The sequence below is a fragment of the Phalaenopsis equestris genome, unplaced genomic scaffold (genome assembly GCF_001263595.1).
Source record: "Phalaenopsis equestris unplaced genomic scaffold, ASM126359v1 Scaffold000055, whole genome shotgun sequence".
Lineage (NCBI taxonomy): Eukaryota > Viridiplantae > Streptophyta > Magnoliopsida > Asparagales > Orchidaceae > Phalaenopsis > Phalaenopsis equestris.
The window spans coordinates 757,557-779,978 of NW_018164497.1; the positions used below are offsets into that span (position 1 = coordinate 757,557).

Here is a 22,422-nt window from a genome sequence, read left to right on the forward strand (position 1 = left end):
GAAGACTACACATGGAATATAAAACATAAAACTAGGCATGAAAATGACATTTTTTTTAGCCTTGATTAAACTTAAGTTAGGGCTGAGCTGAGGTATGATGTAAGAGGTCAGTTGGTTTGGGCTGGAGTTGGACCTGAGTTGACATGGGTTGACAAGGGTTGGATATAAGTTGAGCTTGGTGAAGCTAGTTACACCCAGTTTGTTTTGGGTTGTGTCAGGTTAGGTCAGAGTTAGAATGGGTATGGGTTGGGTCATGTCACATCTAAATTGGGTCGGGTCAGGTCAAGATATGGTCAGTCGGGTCTAGGTTGGGTGAGGGTGAAGTCGGGTCAGGGTCAACTGGAGTTGAACCCAAACCCAAGCCTAATCCAAATCTATTGAGTTGGGTTAGCCTAGCATAAACCTAAATTTAAATAAAAGAGGAGAGAAGAGATGACTTATCAGAGAGATTTCTTCCTTTGTCTTCCTCTATTCTCTAAAATGGAGACCGAAGGAATGGGAGAAAACTTGAGGGAGCCAGAATGTTGAGACAGAGGAAACATGTGCCTATTTATAGGTCAAGGAGTTTGTCTGTAGCCATCAATTGGTGGTGAGTCAATGACCTAGATCATTCCGACAGTTGGAGGTGTCACAGATCAATGTTGGCAAAGTAAAAACCATGGTGAAAGGACACAGATAACTAGCATGGCTTATGGACGTTCTTGGGTGTGGTCATGCCTGAACTGGGCATGACCACTTTGAGAAACATTTAGATACGGTCACGCCCGTGCCAGGCCAAAAATTTGCGTGAGGGAAAGGCACATGCAAGTCATATGTGACAAAAAATGAGGTCAGCAAAACATCCGTTTGAACTCTCCAAAGGAAGTGATGACTTCCGCGGGCAAGTTGTTGAACCAACATAAAGTTGATTCCTTCAACGTTATGAAGAATTACAAACATATAACTGACTCAAAAGAAATTACATTGGGTGTAGGACTTGATTTTCCCTTATAAGATTCCTAGGATGCAACCTTGAATAACCTCAGTACTTTCAACTTCTGCAATCTCTTTTGAGAATGTGTTCTACATTGATCTTTGCCTTATTATCCTTCTTTTTCGTATTAAAGTCTCGGTTCAAGAGCCCTTCAATTCCCATATTGGTGAGTCTCGTTTGCGAACTACCAAGCCCATTCATATTATATGCATTCTTGGATGCGTCGGGGAACAAAATTCATGTTTCCTATATGATCTTAAACATATATTCCTTCAGCTCATTTATTTGGCTCAATCAAAGTGCAACCACTTCTTGATACTCTACTTATAAGCAAACCAAGCTGGTTCATGCTTTGTGCTAGTGCTTGAGCATGCAAGAAGTTAACCTAAGAAAATTTAAAGATCAAAACTGCTTGAAATCATCATTTAAGATCCATCAGAAGATCAATAAGACATTCTTTGGACAAAGTTAACAGACGTCTCAAAATAACCATATTTTTATCAACGTGCTCCATTGAAGTCTAATTGTCTCCCTCTATCAACTAACTTTGATCAATTATCTTATGACAACAATCATCCATTATCTTATGATAACCAAGAATCATATACCAAATAATCTTCCTTTCGAAAGGAGAGCAACAAAATTGTTTATTTACTTTGGTTCTCCATCTTTGTAAAACCGAGAGCCAAAACTAATCACATCATCTTTTTTTTTTTCATATTATATATTTTACAAATGGATGTCAAACCATTATCAATATATTTTCCATACTATCACTGGAAAAAAAATAAAAAGTGTAATCTAATTAAACTTATTTCCAATTAAACTTCTTTCACTCATATATCTTGATGTTTAATTGGCGCTGATCCTCACATAAAATTTTATCTTCATGTGTCTCATGATATTCTTAGCTCCTATCAAATTGATAGTACAACACTCATGTGAAACTGTTTTGATGGACAATATTGTAAAATAATATCTAAATATTAGATATAGTGCATATTAACTTATAAGTACTAATTGATTTTTCTAGCATAAATTGCATTTTATTTTATGATTAAAAAATAATATTATTGAAAAATATAGTTATTTCAGCACAGCATGCTCATCAAACTACAAACACAACAGTTGCCTTTCGCAGCAATGTTCATCCTCCTAAAAAAAATAGCATTTTATTTTATGACTAAAGAACATAAATTCACGTTTAGTTAGCAGCCGAATCCATTACATACCCAGACATGGCCAAAGACACCACACAACAACAAATATAAATTCGTCCCACCAAGTCGCGGAATATAAGAAGCATTTGAATATTACCTCTCCATCAGCACTACTTCATCCAAAAGCTCACAACTTCGGCTAGAATCCACTTCACAGAGCTTGCTGATGAGAACATGGCACACTGAAGATGCCAAACTATAGTTGATATCAAACGTGGTTTTCACCACCTGTAGTGCATAATCCACTAGACCAAGCGAACACAAGCACTCAACTAACCTGTTCATAGTCTCTGCTCGAGGCTTTAGATTGCTCTGCAACATCTTAAACAACCAAGTCATGCCATTCTCAGCATCACCCAGCTTGCAAAACCCAGCTATGATGACATCATTTGAGCAAACCAATGGCTCCAGCTCTTGAGCCTTCATGAGCTTCATCAGCTCCACTGCCTCCGTTGCTCTACATTCCTCACACAAAGCCATGATCAGTGGCGTGTATGTCGAAACGCTTGGTTTGATGCTCGTAGCTAGCAAGCTTGAGTAGAGCTCGATCGCGTCAGATGTCTTGCCTTCTTTGCAAAGGCAATGGATCAAAATGTTGTAAGTGATCACATCACGCATGATTCCTCTGTTTGGCATTTCAGAAAACAAGTTGATGGCATCAGCCAGCATGTCGTTAAGGCACAGCCCAGCAAGCATTGTGTTGCAGCTCACTGTGCTCTCCTCAAAACCAGTTGAGAGCATTTCTGCATACAACTTGCGTGCATGGTCCATATTGCCGGCCTTACAGTAACCGTTAATGACCGCATTATAGGTATAATTGTTGGGTTGAATTCCTTTGGCTATCATCTCCGACCAGAGCAATAAAGCCTCCCCCATCCGGCAGATCTTGCAAAGTCCATGGATCATGGAAGTGTACATAACAACGTCGCAAGCATAACCCTTTAACTTCAGGTCAGTGAATATACGAAATGCCTCGTGGACCATGGTGGCGCCGCCGGCTCCGTCGCAGAGGGCGTGGATGATTTCCTGGTAGGTTAACAGGTCAGGCTGGGAGCCGCAAGCGATCATGAGATGGAGGATTGCCGAAACTCTACCAAAGTCTCCAGCTTTGGAGAAAGAGGAAATCAACTGAGTTGTTGAAACCACGTCAGGTATGATCCCTTTCCTGGAGACATCGCGGAGGACATGGTATGCTTCGTTTGGCTCGCCATCGCGGCACAAGGCTCGGATAAGGTACCCGGCAGTAGATGCGTCCGGAGTAGTGCCCGCTGCGATCATCATGGCGTAGCAACTGTGGAAAAGATCGGTCTTTTCAGATATAAGAGAGGCAGAAAGTATTGAGTTCCATGAACGAAGCGATAGTTTAGTAGAATGGTTCTCGACGACGTCGCGGAGCTCATAAAGCAGGTTTTTATCGCGATAAATGGAACGGGTATCGCTGCAGAGATGAAGAACAAAGGTGTCGAGGACGGAGACATTATTGAGGCCTTTCACCAAACGGATTGCGTGCAAGGCTGATCTCCAGGAACGGCAGGCCGCAAGAGCATTTAGGAAGGATGCGGCGGCTTCAGGATCAAGGGAGAATGTAGAAGACGTAGAGGAGAGCCAGAGAAGATAACGGAAAGATAGCAGGGGATTGGAATCTGAAAGGTGATGAATGACAAGGCTGATGCAGTTAGGGTGGAAGATGGCGGAGGTTGGAGGGAAAAGGGAACGGAAGGAAAGTTCCCACCTTGGTTGCCGTCGGATTACGTCGCAGACCTTTGAAGCTGTTTCATGGAGCTGTGACGTCCGATCGTTCTTCTCAGTGGAAGTAGCTGAAGAAGAGAACGGGCGACGGACGAAGTGATCGCCGGCGAAATAGAAACTGCTGCTGCGATGTCGGGTTGTTTTTGCAGGAAGTTTTGATTTGAACATAATCGTTCGAAGAAACAAGCAGATGCCGCATGCTAAGTGTACATTTTTTTTTGTAGTTTTTTTTATTAGAAAAATAAGCCTAGAACTCATTATAAAAGAAAAAGATGTGGAGTCAAAAGATGGTTACTCTTAACAGTGTCATATGCAATAGATTAACATAAAAGAAATCACTCAAATTTGCACAAACTTTTCTCTACTTGGTGAATCACAATCTGTTGATGAGGCGAACAAAAGGAATACAACACATCAGAAAGAGAGAGCAGAGAGCAGAGAGCAGAGAGCAGAGAGTTGAGAGATGAGTCGTGAACACTAAAATAACGCATTCTTTATTCATGAAAAGAACCAAACCGTTATTTATTTGAAAGTGAGATGTGCAACTATATACTATACCCCTAGTACACGTCGATACGATTAGGGTTTTTAAGTCTACACATAAATGTGGCCCAGAGGTTCAAAGATGTTCCGTCGAAAGAGGCTGGTGGCCATTGGTTTGAACGACCGTTAGGTCGAACGGCTTGTTAGGCCTGGCGGTCGTTAGGCCAGGCGGCCACTTGCTAAGGACCGATGCAAACGGAGGTAATTAGTCGCTTGGTTCTCTTGCTTATTTCCTCACACAAATGTGGCCCGGATCCCTTGATGGGTGCCATGATGCCACATCAACTCTTCTTGAGATATGTTCGAGATTCGTGCTGGCATATATTTGATGTACATATCAAAGTTCTTCGATTCTCTTGTTCCTTGAAAGCGACAGCTACGATAAGGACAAGGGAATCTAGATTTTTTGAACAAGTTTGTGGTGTTAATGATTATGTAATGCACAATAGCTAACTATTTCTTGATTTCGATGCCAAGGCCATTATAAATAAAGATAATGAGATGATGAGGCTTATTTCTCAGGCGTTCTTTCGGGTTGGCCTTTCATCATTCTTAGTGTTGCTGAGTATGGTGGGTGGTTAGCTTCCTAAATGTGTTGGCGAGGAGGTTCATGCTTTGGTTTTTCAATCAATGAAGAAAAGGGCCACAACAACCTATAAAGATGAGTGGCCCAATAAACATTTTGCGCTTGAGGTCAACACCTTCGAGCTTTTCAAACTCAAACAATGGTCACCACGTAGCAGGTTCTTTGAGTGTGGAGGTGGGTTTTCCTGTGAAGAAACATCATACGCCGAACAAAGGTTTAATCCAAGGATGATCAAACGGATCAAACGATCAGTCCTTTGATTTTGTCTTAGCTGAAGGTAGAAAAGGATCAAGGACCCCCCAAAATGTTGACACATCCGGAGGTTCTACCTAATAATATTCAAGGGGAAGCTCTAGATTTTTGCCCGGTGGATGCTCCCTCACAAGTTTCTTCTCTTTTGCAGATGGAGCTGGAGGAAGGGGAGGGAGGATGCTCCTTCATGACCTCTGATCTGGATCGAATGATGGGTCACTCCTTGAGTGAGGGTACGAAGACCGCAACTCCTGCCGAACATGAGCTTCCCAGGATGTTATCGTGATGGATTTGGGGTTCACCGAGGTTCTAGGCATTTTGGAGGGTGACCCGACCCTCAATTACACAGTAATTTAGTTTCAAAAAATGGTAAAAAAATTGACCCAATCTATATTTAGTGACTAGTGTGCAAAATCGAAATGTTTTGAAATTTTAAAAAAATAGTTTACACACTAGGGGTACTACGGAAGTATATGTATCGTTTCAAGTAATATAGGGTTTTCTTTAAAGACCCCATTATCAATCCCACATAGAAGCAAGTTAAGAAATCCCTTAGGCTAATTCTAGTATACTACGATTAGGAAAACCGTTTTTGCTCCACTTTCTCCAAAAAATGATTTCTTTCACATGCAATAAAAACATGAAAAATACATTCCATTCAAGTGCAATATCATTAAAAATAAGTGTGAAATGTATAAAGAAAATTAGGTAATTTCTAGGCGTTTCAATTCCCCAAACTTAAACGTTACTTATCCTTAAGTAATACTGTAACTTTTAAAAATAAAATTGTTAACTTGTGGTAGTGGATTTCTTTTAGATGATCTAAAATTTGTTTTAGAAATGTTATAGTCCAACTTGAAAGAATTTTTAGTAAAGTAGATGATATCTAAGGATACGAATATTCAATATTAAATTTAGAAATATTGATTTTCTATTTAATTCAGACATAATTGAAATTTGTACAAACGTTATATTTTTACGAAAATATTATTTTCAGAATTTATGAATTCTATAATGAAAAAAAAAAATTAATACTATCTGAACTTAAGCATAGGATTGATCTTAAATTTTCGTCCTTAGAAATATTCAAGTGAAATTAATTTTTACTTAGGTCCTATTCCTCATGGTATTCCTCCATTTTTCATACTTTACTTTTCATCACTTTTTCTTTTTTTTCTTTTTCTTTTTCTTTCATTTTTCTTTTCTTTTCTTTTTAGGTGAGGATTAGTATATCTGGATAGATCTTTAATGATATTGAATTTCACTATCCCTTTTCTAATATTAAAAACTTATTTTCTATTCTTAACTTAACATGTAGTATTAGAAAAAGAAATTTTTATAGAGTTTAAAGTCTTCAAAAGGTATTATTCTAAAAATCTTTAATTTTTCAAAAATTCATTTTTTTTACTACTATAAATAGTAAAATCATTTTCCTATTATTTCCTTTGAAACATCTTAACTTTAGTTTCTTATTTTTAATAAAATTTTTACTAAGTTTTCTTATTGAATTTCTAAAAATCAAAAGTATAACATCCTAAAGAAAATACCACATACCTCAAGTCATATTAAAATGATATCAATTTGAATACAGACTACTAAGGACAAATAAAGTTAAGTTTTAAATATATTTTTCTTTCCCTCAAACTTGATTTTTAACATGCATAACATTGAGTACAAAAAAAAATAATAAAGAAGAAAAACAGTTTCGAAATTATATCTATCACAAATGTCTATAAAAAAACATCTACATGTATTCATCAGGACATAATAATATGCAATAGAAAGTAAATCTAAACTAAACATGCCATAATAAAATTGAACTAAGGAGAGGTCTAACAAGCATGTCAGGTATCAACATAGGAATATATATTTAAGTGTTCCACGAGTCCTTTATATTGTTGCAACACAAAACACAAACACACATGATATATGAGGTTAATTCATTCCTCAACTCATTACATCTCACTACCTTACCTCTAATTTATAACAGAATCACTACACAGATAAATTGGATAGTTTTAAATGCTTTTATAGAGTATAATCTCATGGATACGATTATCCCTGATATATTGGCTCTGGAGCACCAACCTCAGGCACCACCTTATCTCATTAAGCATGCACCTATAACAATTATAAGGGTAGTGCAATATCATCCATATGTTGCACATCAAGTAGGTTAATGACCCTACCAAATGAAAACATCAACAGAGAAAGAAAGTGAAAAAATTGAGATGAAATTTTCACTGTCCAAACTCAAAATGTCTCTTGTAAAACTCAAGTCTACTTAAGACCCGAGTCGTAGTGGACTCCTCAATATAATTACTACAAGAGAACATAAACAAGTTTAGCAATAATAAGAAGTTAAGGAATCACCTTCCTCATGAAACACATAAATATCAAATCCATTCATAAACAATCCAAAAATCCATCAACATCAGTCAAACTGATCGACTGATACACCTAAAATATATAGTATTTATGTACACATTTTTATAGCGATTTTTGATATATTATAATTTAATGAAAGATATTTGTGTGTTTTTCTTTCAGATATAGTCAAATGGATGAAAAATAGTAAAAGGACTGAAAAGGGATCAAACTTGGAGCAAAAATGAAGAAAGTGTGCAATTGAACTAAGGTGCCTAAGCGCCTAGAACTGGCGCTTACGTGGCAGTGAAACATAGAAGGTTGCGTCAAAGTGCCCAATACCTCACACTTAAGTGCTAGAAGTAGTTACTTGATGATTTAATGAATTTGGATGAATTTTTTAAGAGGTGTTTGAAGCAACCCTTGGTGAAAATGTGAGAAATAGTTAATGGACATGAAATTAAATTCAATTGGCTTTTGAATGAAGGCAACTCTAGGAAGATTCATTGAATGTGGACACATTTTGAAAAGACACCCAGACACCTTTTAGAAAATTATAAATAAGACTTAGATTAATAAGGAGAAGCAATCCATCATTATTGCCAACCCCCTTCCAGTAGCCCACATGCCGCTGTCGTCGCCCATAACTGCCGTCGCTCATAACCGCCCTGCTGCTGCCACTTTTCTTTTTTACTTTATGTTGTAGTTTGTATTGTAAGTGGAGAAAGAGATTCAAAGGAACTTCAAGACTTTGGTGGAGAGGATATTCAGGGCTTAATCAAAAAGTCATATATACTTGATAATGATATGTACACTTACATAGTACCAATTTTTAAATATAATCATTATATTCTTATTTGCGTCGAAGTTAATTTTTTTTCCTAGCTATTGCTAGTGATCAAGTTTTTGACAAAGTAAGAACTATAAGTAAGGAAAAATTAAGAATATAAGCACATACATCACATTGACATATAAAGGTCGGGATCATCAACCCATACTAATATAAACATAATACAATATTAACAATCATGACTCTCAAGCATATTAAATCAAACCACATTGATAACTATGAGTTTCCTTTCATAAAGCACTTGGTTTAACACCGCCACTAAATCCTCAATGTTCAGTTTTTCTTTCAGCCTTTTCTTTCTAGATTTATACAAATTATTATTCCTCAATTTTCTTTCTAGTTTAATTTTCTTTTATTGATTTTCTCAATTTGCATATTAATATCATCCTTGAACTTTATAAGATAGTACAAGATCTCCCAAATTTTAGATCAAATTCTCTCTAGATGATTCAGATTTCATATCAAATTATACTAGATTACCTTACTAATTTAAGTGATCTTCTAGTTCTTCCCCTTAAGGCCGAGGAAATGGTAAAGATAGTCTTTCTATATTCATCTTAGTTGATGAAATAGATTTTTCTAATTCCTTAAAAATTTCTTCCATTAGTCTTTCAATCTCATTTTCCTCTTTTCTTAACTCATCATTTAATTGAACCATATCCTCTACTTCTCTTCCACTACTTAGCTGAATAGCTTGATATTGCCCACCATTCTCCTTAAGGTTTATCTCAGGGTCATTAAGTAAAATATCAAGAGGATCGCTGTTAATTGAATTAACAATAAACCCTAGTTGGTTTTCTAAATTCTTCATTGCAGCCCCTAGACTTTCTAACTAACTTGCCATTTGAATAATAACCTCTTTTAAATACTCATTTTCTTCATTTTGTGGGTTTGATTTAAATTGATGATGAAAAGAAATTTTATCTTTATAATCTTCCTGATTATTCCAATTACATATCTGATTAAATTAATTATTTCCCCACAATTGGTTTTCTCCTCCAAAATTATTGTTCCAATTAAATTTTGAATTATTTTCCCAACCTGAGTTATAATAATCAGAAAAAGGATTATATATCTCATAGCTAGTTTTGATCAATTATCTAAATGAATTTTCCTCAATAATTGGGGGTCCTTGACTAGCATTATTATCCAAATCTAAATATTCATTAATTTATTGATCCACCATTTCTACCGTAAATTCATGGAGTCTTTTCTGATTCATAATACTCCTAAAAGTTCTCTCCCGATCTGATTCATATGGTTCAAGGTTCGCAGTAACTAAACTATGCATACAAATCCAAAGATTAACTAATAGGACAAATATAAAAAATATTTATGATATTTTGGATATTTCTTTAAAATAAACACGCAAAAATTAAACACACTAGATAATAACACAAAAATTTCCAAATATAAGTTTTACTGGTTCAACTAAAATTCTAATAAAGTTCTTACCCTAGCATCCTCAGCAACGGCGCCAAAAACTTGACCCGACCAAAAATTACGCAGTAATTTAGCTTTGAAAAAATGACAAAAAATTTGACCCAATTTATGATTAGCGGTAAGTGTGAAAAATAAAAATGTTATAAAAGTTAGAAAATAGTTTACACATTAGGGTACTACGTAAGTATAAGTATCATTTCATGTAATATAATGTTTTCTTTTAAGGCCCCAGTATCGATCCCATAGAGAAATGAGGTAAGAAATCCCTTAGGCAAATGCACTAGAAAATTATTTATAACCATTATAAAATAATGAAGAACACAATACTTAGTTTTTTTCCTTCGAAAGATAGATAAAAATTGCTTCAACAAAGTTTCCTACTGATTCACACAATGTTCATACAATTCCTTACAAATATCTCTCAAAATCCCAAACTAATCTCTCCAAAAAAGGTAGAAATCTAACTTTCCTACTCCTATCTATGACCTTTGGATGTTCTTGAAGATTCCAAGAGCTTGAAATACCAAAAGGTGCTTTCTCAAGTGCCAAATGGTAACTAAAAACTCCCAAAATCGAGCAATAAACATCTGAAACGGTTAGTAGTGATATGGCGCCAGAATCAGTGGCGTTTGTTTCTTGACATGACTGGTGCAATGGTGCCAGTTTAAAAGTTGGGTTGGCTCCATATTGCTTTGCTTTGATCCATTACACTCCATTTTAGCTCCAATCTTGCTCCAACAAAATGCGCCAAAGCAGATTTTTTTTTGCTCGATTTGGCTCTAAATTGCATCGCTTTTGTTCCATTTTTTCCAAAAAACTATTTCTTGATCCATTGATAAAAAAAACAAGCAAAATACCTTCCTATGAAGTGCAATATCATTAAAAATAAGCATGACATATATTTTGAAAAATAAGTAATTTTTAGGCCTGTCAGAGGGCCCATTAGAAAGGAATCATTGTGTCTTGTGGTTGATTTGGGGGGAATGATCAGTGTGCCTAAATATCTTGGCTTGATTGAGCTTCATCTTTATTGAGTCAATGCTTTGTTGGCTCCAAAAAGCAATTGCCTTCACACTGGGATGTGTGGCTAGAGTATTTGGAAGAAGAGTTAGTTGCGGTTCATGCTTGTGAGGTTGCCCTACATGAAGAGTTGTCATGCCACATGGACGGTTAACGACCGTCTGAGAGGAAGTTTTGGCCTTTAGTTGTCCGTTGAAATGAATAGGGTGGATAAAGATAGTATAGAAGGTGAGTTAATGTTCAAGGGGTTGTCTCAGTGCAGGTATGTCTTGGCTGAGGATGCAATCGATAGTTTTGTAAAGGTTTTCTTTTTTGTTAAATATTTGTAAAAGGGTGAATTTTATTTTCTGTCTAGTGGTTGCAACTGGGTGAAAAGGATGTAACTGTATTTTATTTAGTGTGTGTGTGTGTGTGTATAAGGAAACACGTTGGTGATTTTTTTGCTCCAAAAAATGTGGGTATAGACTTTGGACTGTGGAACACGCTAACCAAAACACATAAAAAACATCACTAACCTCTAGGGTTCCACCATCCAAATACAACACACACCGCTCCAATATAATAACCAAAAAAATTGCCTCAATAAATACCAAAAAAACACACAAAAGAGACCTATACCAATTACAATATACTCATGAAATAAACTTATTTTCTGTGATAGAATAATATATTTTAGATTGCATCTCACCTATGGTAGGTTTAGTTTATTCCCATTTAATAGTGCCTTCAATTGTTTGTCTGGCTTTATCTCCAAACATACTAAATCTGATTTGGCAGCGTTTTCAGCTAAGTAGTTTGCAGCTTTATTGGCCTCTCTAAGGATGTAGCTCCAAGTTATCACTATTAATTTAGCTAGTTCATTAATTCTGTTCAGATTCCGGTGTAAGTACTAGGTTGGATTATTTCCATCATACAATATATCTAACAGGGTGCTTGAATCCATCTCTATAAGTAAGAACTGCCAATTTAACTTCACAACCACATGAATTGTAATCCAGATCACACATAATTCTTTATCTAAAGCATAAAAAGCCAGAAAATGTAAAATGATATAACATAAATATTTACCGGTATATGAACGATATACTCTCTAGCATCAACAACTCTACTGTTCTAACTGCCATCGATATTTGCTTTGATCTAGGGAAATTTTGTTTGCTTTCAAAGTATAAGTATAATTCACTTTGAGCATTTTTATCTATACTTGACACCCAAAATTTTATCTCATCCATCAAGAAAATTGGGTTTGCACACATAATTCATTGTATTTTTATGCAGATAAGAAATGGTATTGGAAATCGCCTTTTCCATTTTAATTCCAGCCTCTTCATGCTTTTTTTAATTCCTAGCTGCCCAAATAAACCACATTCCATTATATAAAATCAATTTATTAATTTGATCATTATATTTATGATTTTTCTGATCCTCCTTGCATTTATTTAAATCTACACACCCATGTGTTGGAGTAATGATGCCACCTAATTTACCCAATAATAGCCAAATATTCAGTGAAAAACAGCAGTTGAAGAAGGCATGATTTGTGCTTTCCTCCTATTTTACAAAGCACACATTGAGAAAGAATTCTCAACCCTTTTAGTTTTAGGATATCATCCACTACAAAAGATCATGAAGGACCCTCCAAATGAAGAAGGACATAGAAACAAATAAGTATCTATTCCGAATTTCCTCCCCCCTTCAACATTCCTCCAACTGTGCAATTTAAAGTAAAGTGTTTTAGTAATAGATCATGAATTATTTTTTTTAATCAACAATTTATCCTTAACAATCCTTTCAAAAAGAATCTTGGAGATAAAAGTGGAGACATTTTTCCCAACCAGATTGATATGCTTCTCCAATTCCAACCATCCTCAAGCCAACAACAACCACAATTAAGTTCTTCATAACTTGTCTAACAAAGCTAGACAAATCATCCATTTTACAATTGTCTTTCCAAAAATGTAAGCTACCTTCTCCAACCTTCCAATAAATGAACTTCTCTATAGCAACCTTTGCTTTTAACATGACTTACCATGTCTTGGATTCTCCATTCTTAAGGTAAAATCTAATGGATGATATCCTTTGAACTATTTACTTGGCATATATTTTGCTCACAATGAATCCAAAGCTCTAAATATAAGCCAAAGTATAGCACAATTGAAATCATCTAAGTCATGTAATTTACCAAAACCCAGTCCACCTACCTTAACAGGTTCAAACAAATGTTTCCAACTTGACCAAATTTTATTTCTATGCTCTCTAGCCTATAAAAAAATTATTTAATATTTCTTCAAGTAGCAACTGCATACCTTTTTTAATTTTAAGTACATGTAGAGCATATAAAGGAATAGAGTTCAAAACACTTTTCAACAAAGTGATTCACCCTGCAAATGATAAATAAGTGTTTGTTTAATCACCAATTCTTTTTTTAATTTTTTCAAACACTTCATGAAATTGCATTTGTTTCCTCCTGCCTTTTAACAGCCCCAAATATTTCAATGGAAGCTCAGCTACATAAGAATTGGTGCATTCATGTGCCCAATTGTTCATGGAGTTGCTTACTTGGTTACCAAAAATAATTGGCATTTTTAAAAATTAAAGATGAATCCTAATGTTTGCTGCAAAGTGAGAAGCATTTGATATAGGTTGTTTATAGAGGCTTTGCTGGCATTAGTAAAAACTATCACATCATCAACATAGGCTAACTGGCTCATCACCATTCTAGCTTTACTTCTATATTGTGTAGAATAGCGTGTCATTTACATAGAATTGATTAGTTTAGAAAAATAATCAAAAGAAAGAATGAAGACATTAGGGGAGAGAGAGTCTTTTATCTTTATGCATCTATCAAAAGAGCAAAACAACATGTGCTTGGCCATCAATTAGAATCTAGTAGTAGTTTATTTTCAACCATCTTTGTATGAATCTGTAGAACTCAGAATTGAAACCTCTGCATTTAAGCATGGCTAGGATGACATCCCAACCTATGGTGTTATAAGTTTTCTAAAAACCTAGCTTACCCTCCACATTTAAGATTCAAATAAATTATTAATTGATTTTGTAGTAATATATTGTTAGTTATGCTTTTGTCATGGATAAATGCTGATTAATAAAGACTAATCAGTGTAGACATTTAAGGTTGTAATATAGCCACCATGATCCTACTGATCAATTTTGATATCACAGCTGAAAGCCAGATGGGCATGAAGTGTTCCCACAAAATTTTCTTTGTTCTTTTGAATTAAAGTAGTAAATGAAGTAGCAAAATACTTTCACATAACCTTACCCACAAAGTAGCATTATACAACCTCAATAAATTCTCCTATAATCACCTCCCAACATGTTTTATAAAATTCAGCAGTGAAGCCCTCAGAACCAGCTGCCTTGTTGTTGTTAATATCATTAACGACCTTTTAAATCTCAGTTTTTAGCTAGAGATTCACTAATTGTAAGGAAGTAGTGAATTCATGTCTATCCATAAGTAATACTTCACAAATATTAGGTTGAATATCTTCTGTTGTAAATACTTTATCACAGTTCAAAACTTTTCTTGTAATGATCTCATCCCACTCAAACAATCAGTCCCCTTTATTATAATTTTTTTTCAGAATGGAAGTTATCCTTCATTTGTTTTTTATATAAGCATGAAAATATTGTGAGTTTCAATAATTCTCAATAAAGTGCACTTTGCCAGCCTTTTGTTCAAGAATCACTTATGCACATTTTATAGCCTCACTTAACCCTTTATATGCCTCAGTTAGATCATCTGCATAACACGTATCACGTATATCCGCAGTCTCCAATTTATATAATTCTTTCTCAACCCTTTAAACTTTGCAATTTAGACCTCCACATACTTGTCAATTCCAAAGTTTTAATGCATAATTAATCATTTTGTGGAGCTTCCACACTCTCTCCCAAGGATTCCCCCCACTATCAATGTGCAAATTCCTTCTAATATAATCCCCTAAATCTTCATGATTAATACACACGTTCAAAAAATGAAAGGGAGTGTGTGAATATTTACTCGTGACAAAAATAAAGAGATGTAGAGGCTTATGATCAGACCCCATGTTAGATAAAGGAAACACCTTTATTGTTAGAAATTTATCAAGCTAATATTGTTTAGCCATAATTCTATGTAGCCTTTCAAAGATTCTACCCCTTCTCCAAGTGTACATTGGACCAACTGAGCCTATATCAAAGATGTTTACGTCTTTGATTGCCTCACAATTATAGCATCAAATTAGAATTTTTTCTTCCACAACCTTATTTATCTTTGTGATAGGCAATCACATTGAAATTACCACCCAAGAACCATTGATAATTTAAAGTAGTACCAAGAGAAACTAATTTATCCTATAAATCCATCCTCAACTAATGATTAAAACTAACAAAGACCATAATGGCCCAACTTTTACATACTTTCATGTCGAAATAGATGTGCAAGAACTAAGGATCATCCAGAACCACATTGAGTGAAATATTCTTCCTCTAAAATAATAATTTTTTTTCAGTATTAATGGCCGCAAAATAAAACTTGCTAAACCTATTTAAAATTCTATTTTTATTTATGTTAACTAGTGGTCCAAAATATCAAAAATCCATACCTTGTGTATTTTGATGAAGTACATTAATCTATCAAGGGAGCCATGGTTAGCCATTCCCCTATTATTCCGACTTAACATATTAATCATAATGAGAATGAAGACTACTCCTAGTTATCCAAGCAAGAGTGTCATTCTATTCCCCATCAGAGTAAGGCATGTCCTCATTATGATTACATTACTTAGCTCAAGATTCCTTAATTTGCGTTTTCCTTTATTTTTCCTCTTTGATTTTTGTACCATCCACTCCTCTTCCAGCAAGGTTCTTGCTGCTTCTAATGAATCGTTAACTGGAGAAGAAATCTCTCTAACTTCAATTACCTCCTGAGCATTGTTCAAACCTTCTCCTTCAATAGATCCTACCTCCACAACATCATTAGTAGTGTGAAGGCCATTATCCTCAATAACATTTTTAGATTCTTTCCTCTCAGTTCATCCAGTATCAAATTTCCATTATTTGGAACAACTTGCACATTGCTTTGTACATTGCCTTGGTCAATCAAAGGCTTAGCATTAATTTCCCCAATCTCAGCTCTTCTCTGAGTATTCGTAGGAGGCTCTTCCACATAAAAAAATTTAGGGCCATGTTTGTTAAATTTGGTATGCATATATATATCATATTACAACCAAATCACTAAACATATGATAATTATTGTACTAGTGCTTCTTTTATTTAACTACAACCTTTTATCAATAACCATTATGGGCTGACTCTATCCAGATTTCATCAACTGCTAGTTGAGTAATATCGATTTCCATAAGTACTCTAGCAGCGGAAGGTCTAGTGAGATTAAAAGTAAGTACACCCAAAGAGAATAAAATTGCATGATTAAAAAGGTGTAATTTCAGTCTAGGGAGTCTAAACTATATTGGTACAATAAGTGGCTCACTGAGAGGATCAAAATTGGCCTACCATTTTAGCAACTTTGCATTCCTACTTTCCACCTTGAGATAATTTTTTGCAAACAACCAAGCATAGTCCTCTTTTCAACTATGTTGAATTAAAATTTGAATTCCATCAATTAATTTTACTTTCCACTCTCCCAATAACTTTAAACCATCAAAGAAGCCTATGCTAATCTCCATTTTTGGGTGACTATAAATAAACTTTCCAACCAATGCAAACTTACACGCAGAGACTAGTACCAAGTACTCATTCTCAGATACAAAAATTGCAGTCTTACCATTTTTCCTTCTAGATTTCCTAATAAAACTTTTTTCCCATTTCCCTTAAGAGCATCATGATACTTTTGTGGATTAATAAATTTTTTTATGTCCACATTAAAACTAGTATTTCCCTTACTTACCACCTCAGCAAAAGTAATGGTTATCATACCTTAGACTGTCATAAAACACCTCTCAACACCATAGTCGCATCCCTAACAATGCTCCCAACTTCAACTCCATCTCTAACAGAGCTCCTAACACAGTAACCACAAATAAAGGAGGAAGAAGCATAATTAAAGTCTAATATAAGGGGCATCCAATAATTCACTTTGTATAAGAGTGTGCAAATAAAGAGGAGTTTCCCCAACGAAAACACCCTGCACTTTCCATTTAGCCAACGATTCCGCTGAGGAATTACCCTCTCTATAAATGAAAGAGTATTGAATATGATGATTTTGCATCTTAATATAAAGCCAGGTCCTTCTCAATAATGTAATAATATACCAAGCAGGCTTAAGCTTAGCCGTGAGCATGTGAAATAGTGTCTCTGAATCAGTTTCCTGTACAAGGCAATTAAAATTTAGAAAAAAATAGTATGTAGTGCAACAAGCACTGCACAATATTTAGCTTCAAGAGATGAAGTGGCATTGCAAGGGGAGGCCAAAAAGGCTAAACATTTACCAAAAGCATGTCTAAATAGTCCTCCCACGCCAACATAACCAAAAGAGTAGCTACTATCTATATTAAATTTGATCTAGCCTTGGTGGGGTGGTGCCCATTTAATCAAAATGGGTTCCCTACCCCTACCAATAGGAGGAGAGTCAGCCACTCCATTAACTAAATTCCAGGTCTTGTGAATAGGAGCCACAACTAAAGTAGATATAATGGTAGGAGTGTGGCAAGGATTTTCATACTTATGACTATATAGCCATCCAGATGAACCAAATAATAATAGTGGGAAAGTAAAATAGCTTTTAAAAGTAGAATCAAAGTCCTTCCAAATTCCAATAACAGTTTTAAAACTCAGATTTGAAGGCCAATTGATACAAAAGTAGCACCCTAATTGATTCCAAACATCTTTAGCAAAGGGGCAATAAAAAAATAAGTGATTTGTAGATTCAACATCCTTTTTACAGTTATAACAAAAAGAAGCAAGTTTCAACCCTTTCAATTTAAGAATATCATCAAGTGGAAGCAAATTTTGAAAATATCTCCATAAGAAAAAATAAGATAGAGGGAGATATATATTTATACCAAGTGTAAGCATTCCATTTCCAAGGAGTAAATGTGTGCAGTTTTGAATAAAGCAATTTAGTAATAGAAGATCTACTTTGAAATTTCCATAGTGAAACATCCTTATTATGAGCTCTAATAGGTATAGTACCATTGGCAGGAGCTAAAGCACCAACTAAAGAATTTAGTTTAGTCACATTCCAAACACCATCAATCCAACAATCAGATATTAACAAGTTAGAATCATAACCAAAGTTTGACAAAGTGGGATAAGAAGAAATTCTTCATCCATCATTCCACAAAGAGATGCTACCAGCCCCAATGTCCCATAAAATGAAATGAGAAGCCACATCCCTGGCAAATATAATATATTTCCAAAGTTTAGAGCTCCCACCTTCCATTTAGCCATGGAAGGGTGAAGATTTTTGCAATATTTATGAAGCATAAACTTAGATCATAGCGACTCCCCCAAACAAAATTTAAACCAAAGCTTACATATATTAATATCAATAATATGTTGCAATGTTTTAAATTTAAGCCCATCAACATAAAGAGGCCTGCTATTGTGCTGCGAATTAGTCAAACTTTTAGAGGATTTGGAGCCCTTCAATAGAAATTTGTTGAAAATAGTCTCAAGATTTTTTTTTGTGGTTTTCTTGGTTTTAAGAACTTGCATAGTGTAGTGGGGAAGTGTACATAAGACACTTTTCAACAAAGTGAGTCTCCCACCATTATAAATATAAGTGTTTTTTCCAATCATCTATCTTTAGTTTAACTTTATCAATCACATCATCCATCTGAGTTTGCTTCCTCCTGCCTCTAAGAATGTTAACCCCAAGAGACTTAATAGGAAGCTTTGAAATTTTACAACCAGTGTAATTGGAAACCCATCAATGACTATTAGAGGGGACACCTTCATTAAACATCATACCAGAGATGTTTTGGAAATCCTTTAACAAGGACATGGTAGCTTTAATAACACACTTGCTAGCATTTTAAAACAAGATAGCATAATCAGGATAAGAAAGGTAACTCACCACAAACTTGGACTTATGAGAGAATTGAATATGAGAATGCTAAAGTTGCAGCTTATTAATGAGACTAGAAAGCTAATCAAATGAAATAATAAATATAGTAGGAGAAAGTGGATCTCTTTGTTTAATTCCCCTATTAGCAGAAAAAACCATGTGCTTTGCCATTTATCATCACAATATAGTCGTTATTAGAAAGCCACCTCTTAATGAGTAAGCATAAATTATTTTGGAAGCTTTTAGCCTACAAAATGTTAATAATAAATTCCCAACTAATAGTGTCAAAAGCTTTCTTAATGTCCAATTTGAGGACCATATTCCCCCCCATGCACTTCTTATCCAGGTCTTCAATCATCTCCAATTCTAAGAGGATTTTATCAATAATATCCCCATCCTTAATAAATGCAGATTGCTGAGGAGCAATGATATTAGAGAGATGAGGCTGCAATATGTTAACTATAATCTTGCTCATGACTTTAAAAATAACAGTAGTAAGAGAAAGAGGACGAAAATTTTCCCAGAAAATCTTATCATTATTTTTAGGTATAAGCACAATCAAAGCAGAGGTGAAATATTACCAGGATTATCACTAAGAAAGAAACTTTATATGATAAGAACAACCTCCTTCTTAATGATCTCCCAAGAGTGTGTATAGAAAGAGGAAGAAAAATCATCATGGTCATGAGCTTTGTTGGGGCCGATAGAATTTAAAGCATCAAGAATTTCCTGTTCATCAGGAGGATGAGTTAAATGGAAGTAATTAATGTAATTATAACGCTCCACAAAGTAAGTAGAGTCCAAAGGCATAACATGAGTAGAGGTTTGAAAAAGCTCAGTAAAATAATTAACAACACTTTCACCAATATCTTCCATGCAAGTTAAAATACGCCCATCCCCATTTTAATTTTCAAAATACTATTAATGTTTCTTATATGCTTTAAAGTGGCATGAAAATATTTAGAATTTCTACCCGCCGTAGAAAAGGATATATCATTTGTCTTCTGCTGAAGTAAATTTTCTTCTAAAGCTATAACATCCAATAACGAAATATGAGTCTGAGCAAGAGTGTCCATCAAGTCAAGAGAACAAACAAGATGAGCTTCCAAGGAGTCAACTACATTATAAGCATCTTGTACTTTTTTTTATGTACATTACCAGAAATATGTTAATTTCATTTAGTTAAAGGAGCAACCATTTTTGTATGCAGTTGCAACAAAACAAACCATGGAGTTCCAGCTCCGTCAAACTGCCATACCTGCTTCACCAAAGTCAATTAAGTGTCATGAAAAGCCCAGACATTAAGAAACATGAAATGAGATATGCTCAGTTTAACAGTAATTCTAAAGTAAGTAAAATTAGATTATGATCAGATGTAGCATAGCCCAAATGTTGAACCCTCACAATAGGGAAGTGGCTTAAGAATGCATAATTAGCCAAAAACCAATCCAATCTTTGATAAAGAAAACTCCTTCTCCATGTATAAGGAGAGACAATGTAACCCAAGTCAAAAAGTCCTGTATTAGAAGTAGAGTTAGAGAACCTAGTAATAAGAGCATGGTCAACTTTTCCTTCCCCTTTTCTCTCCATATGCTTCATAATCATATTAAAGTCACCTCCAACAAACAAATTCTCATTAATAAAGGTTCCCATAAGTTCAAGTTTTGCTAGAGAAAATATTTATCCTGCAGCTGAGAACCAGCATAAACAAAGGTACCCCACCCTTGGAAATCTTCAAACTCGATCTGTGTTAAAACATATTGTTCCTCATCTTCAATGATAGAAAGAGACACAGTGGTTTTCCAAAAAACCCAAATTTTATTATTGATGCAGCAATAAGAACGGTATCCTTTGAATTTATTTAAAATTCTGCTTTTACTTACATGAACCATAGGCTCCAAAATAGTAAAAATGAGAAATTTATGAACCCTAGTAAGATGTTTGAGCATATTAAGGGAGTTAGGATCTGCCACTCCCCTAATATTTTAAAGCCAACCCTTCTAGAAAATTTAGTAGGATTGACTAATTGTTCCCCATCATAATGATAAATGCCTTCCTGGATAATGTTGCTAGCATTAAGATTAGATAACTCATTGTTGCGTTCAACCTTTTTTCTTGAGTGCTTTTGGACCTGGAATTCATTTTCTAAAGTTATGGTTGCATGATGTAGTGAAGTATTAATATTGACTATAACAGTAGGGGCCCTAACTAAAGTAGTATCAACTGTAGAGCTGGAGGGAATATAATCCCCATGATTATCAGGAATATGAGGAACCTCTATTAAGGTTATTTCTGAGGGCTTCTCATAAGCTGCAATAACATTTAGCTCATTACAATCATCAGCCAAAGCATTGCGCTCATTAGTATTCACATGTTGAGAAATATCATCAATGCTAGTGAGTAAGGCCTCATTTCTTAAAGTATCCAAGTTTGAAGTAGTAGGGTGTATAGGAGGATTTTCGTTTAAATCAACCACATTGTCAACATTAGATGGGATGTCCTAATGCTAATTAGGTTTGTGGTTTTTGGGTAGGGTAGTGAAAGTGTGTGGAGCAATATGAGAGTTTTTGAACTGAGGATTCAACTTAAAGAAAGATAATGTTTGGTGACCGAACATAGAATAATGAGTGCAGTAAGGTGAGTGCCTTTCAATTTCCACAGGTTGCCATTATCCTTGATGTTGTGATCCTATCAAAATTTTCTTACAAAATGGCTATGTTATTTCCCGTTCAACAAGAATACAAGCTTCATATGGTCTCGATAGCTTTTCAAAGGCTTGTCATATGTAGCTGCGAGTAAAAAAAGTATCTCATGATTAAAAAGATGCAAATTAAGCCTTGGAAAACTAATCCAAATCAGTATTATAGGCAATTCAAACTTAGGATCAAAGTTTATAGACCATTTTCTGAATTTTATCACACAATTTTCAATCCACATAAATCTTTTCGTAAAAAAGATTGCTATAGTCCTCATCAATAACAAGTTGTATTAATATGTGCCTACCATCCATGATTTCATCCTTCCACCAAACTTTTAATTTTAGCACTTAAAACTCTCTCCTGATCAAATTAACTTTAGGGATGCCATAAGTAAATTTACATACAAGAGTCAGACGGCAAGAAGATGCAAGTATCAAATTTTCATCTTTGGTCATAAATAATGAAAGATTCCCATTCTTTTTCCCTAATTTTTTTAATGAAAGTGTAATCCCCTCCAACCATAAGAGTATCGTGAAAACCTTGTGGAAAAAGAACAGAGGTAGGTGTGGCCAAAGAGCCACTTCCCCCATCCAAAACTGCATTAACAAATGAACGGGAGACAAGAGGCATCTCTAAAAATGATAGGAGAAACAAAGAAAAGTAAATAAACAATCTCACCAATGAGGAA

The 22,422-nt window shown here is 34.9% G+C and overlaps 1 protein-coding gene across 1 annotated transcript; it reads right to left on the reverse strand.

Annotated features, from left to right (window-relative positions):
* Positions 1-2,117: 2,117 nt before the first annotated feature.
* LOC110019432 (pentatricopeptide repeat-containing protein At5g18950) lies at positions 2,118-4,162 on the reverse strand. The gene has a single exon (XM_020717086.1). It carries the CDS (start codon positions 4,108-4,110, stop codon positions 2,287-2,289), a length of 1,824 nt encoding a protein of 607 aa, XP_020572745.1. The 5' UTR covers positions 4,111-4,162; the 3' UTR covers positions 2,118-2,286.
* Positions 4,163-22,422: the final 18,260 nt, after the last annotated feature.

Bases quoted from the DNA above. Each gene is read 5' to 3' on its own strand.
- LOC110019432 (XM_020717086.1), bottom strand. From the start codon at position 4,110: ATGTTCAAATCAAAACTTCCTGCAAAAACAACCCGACATCGCAGCAGC.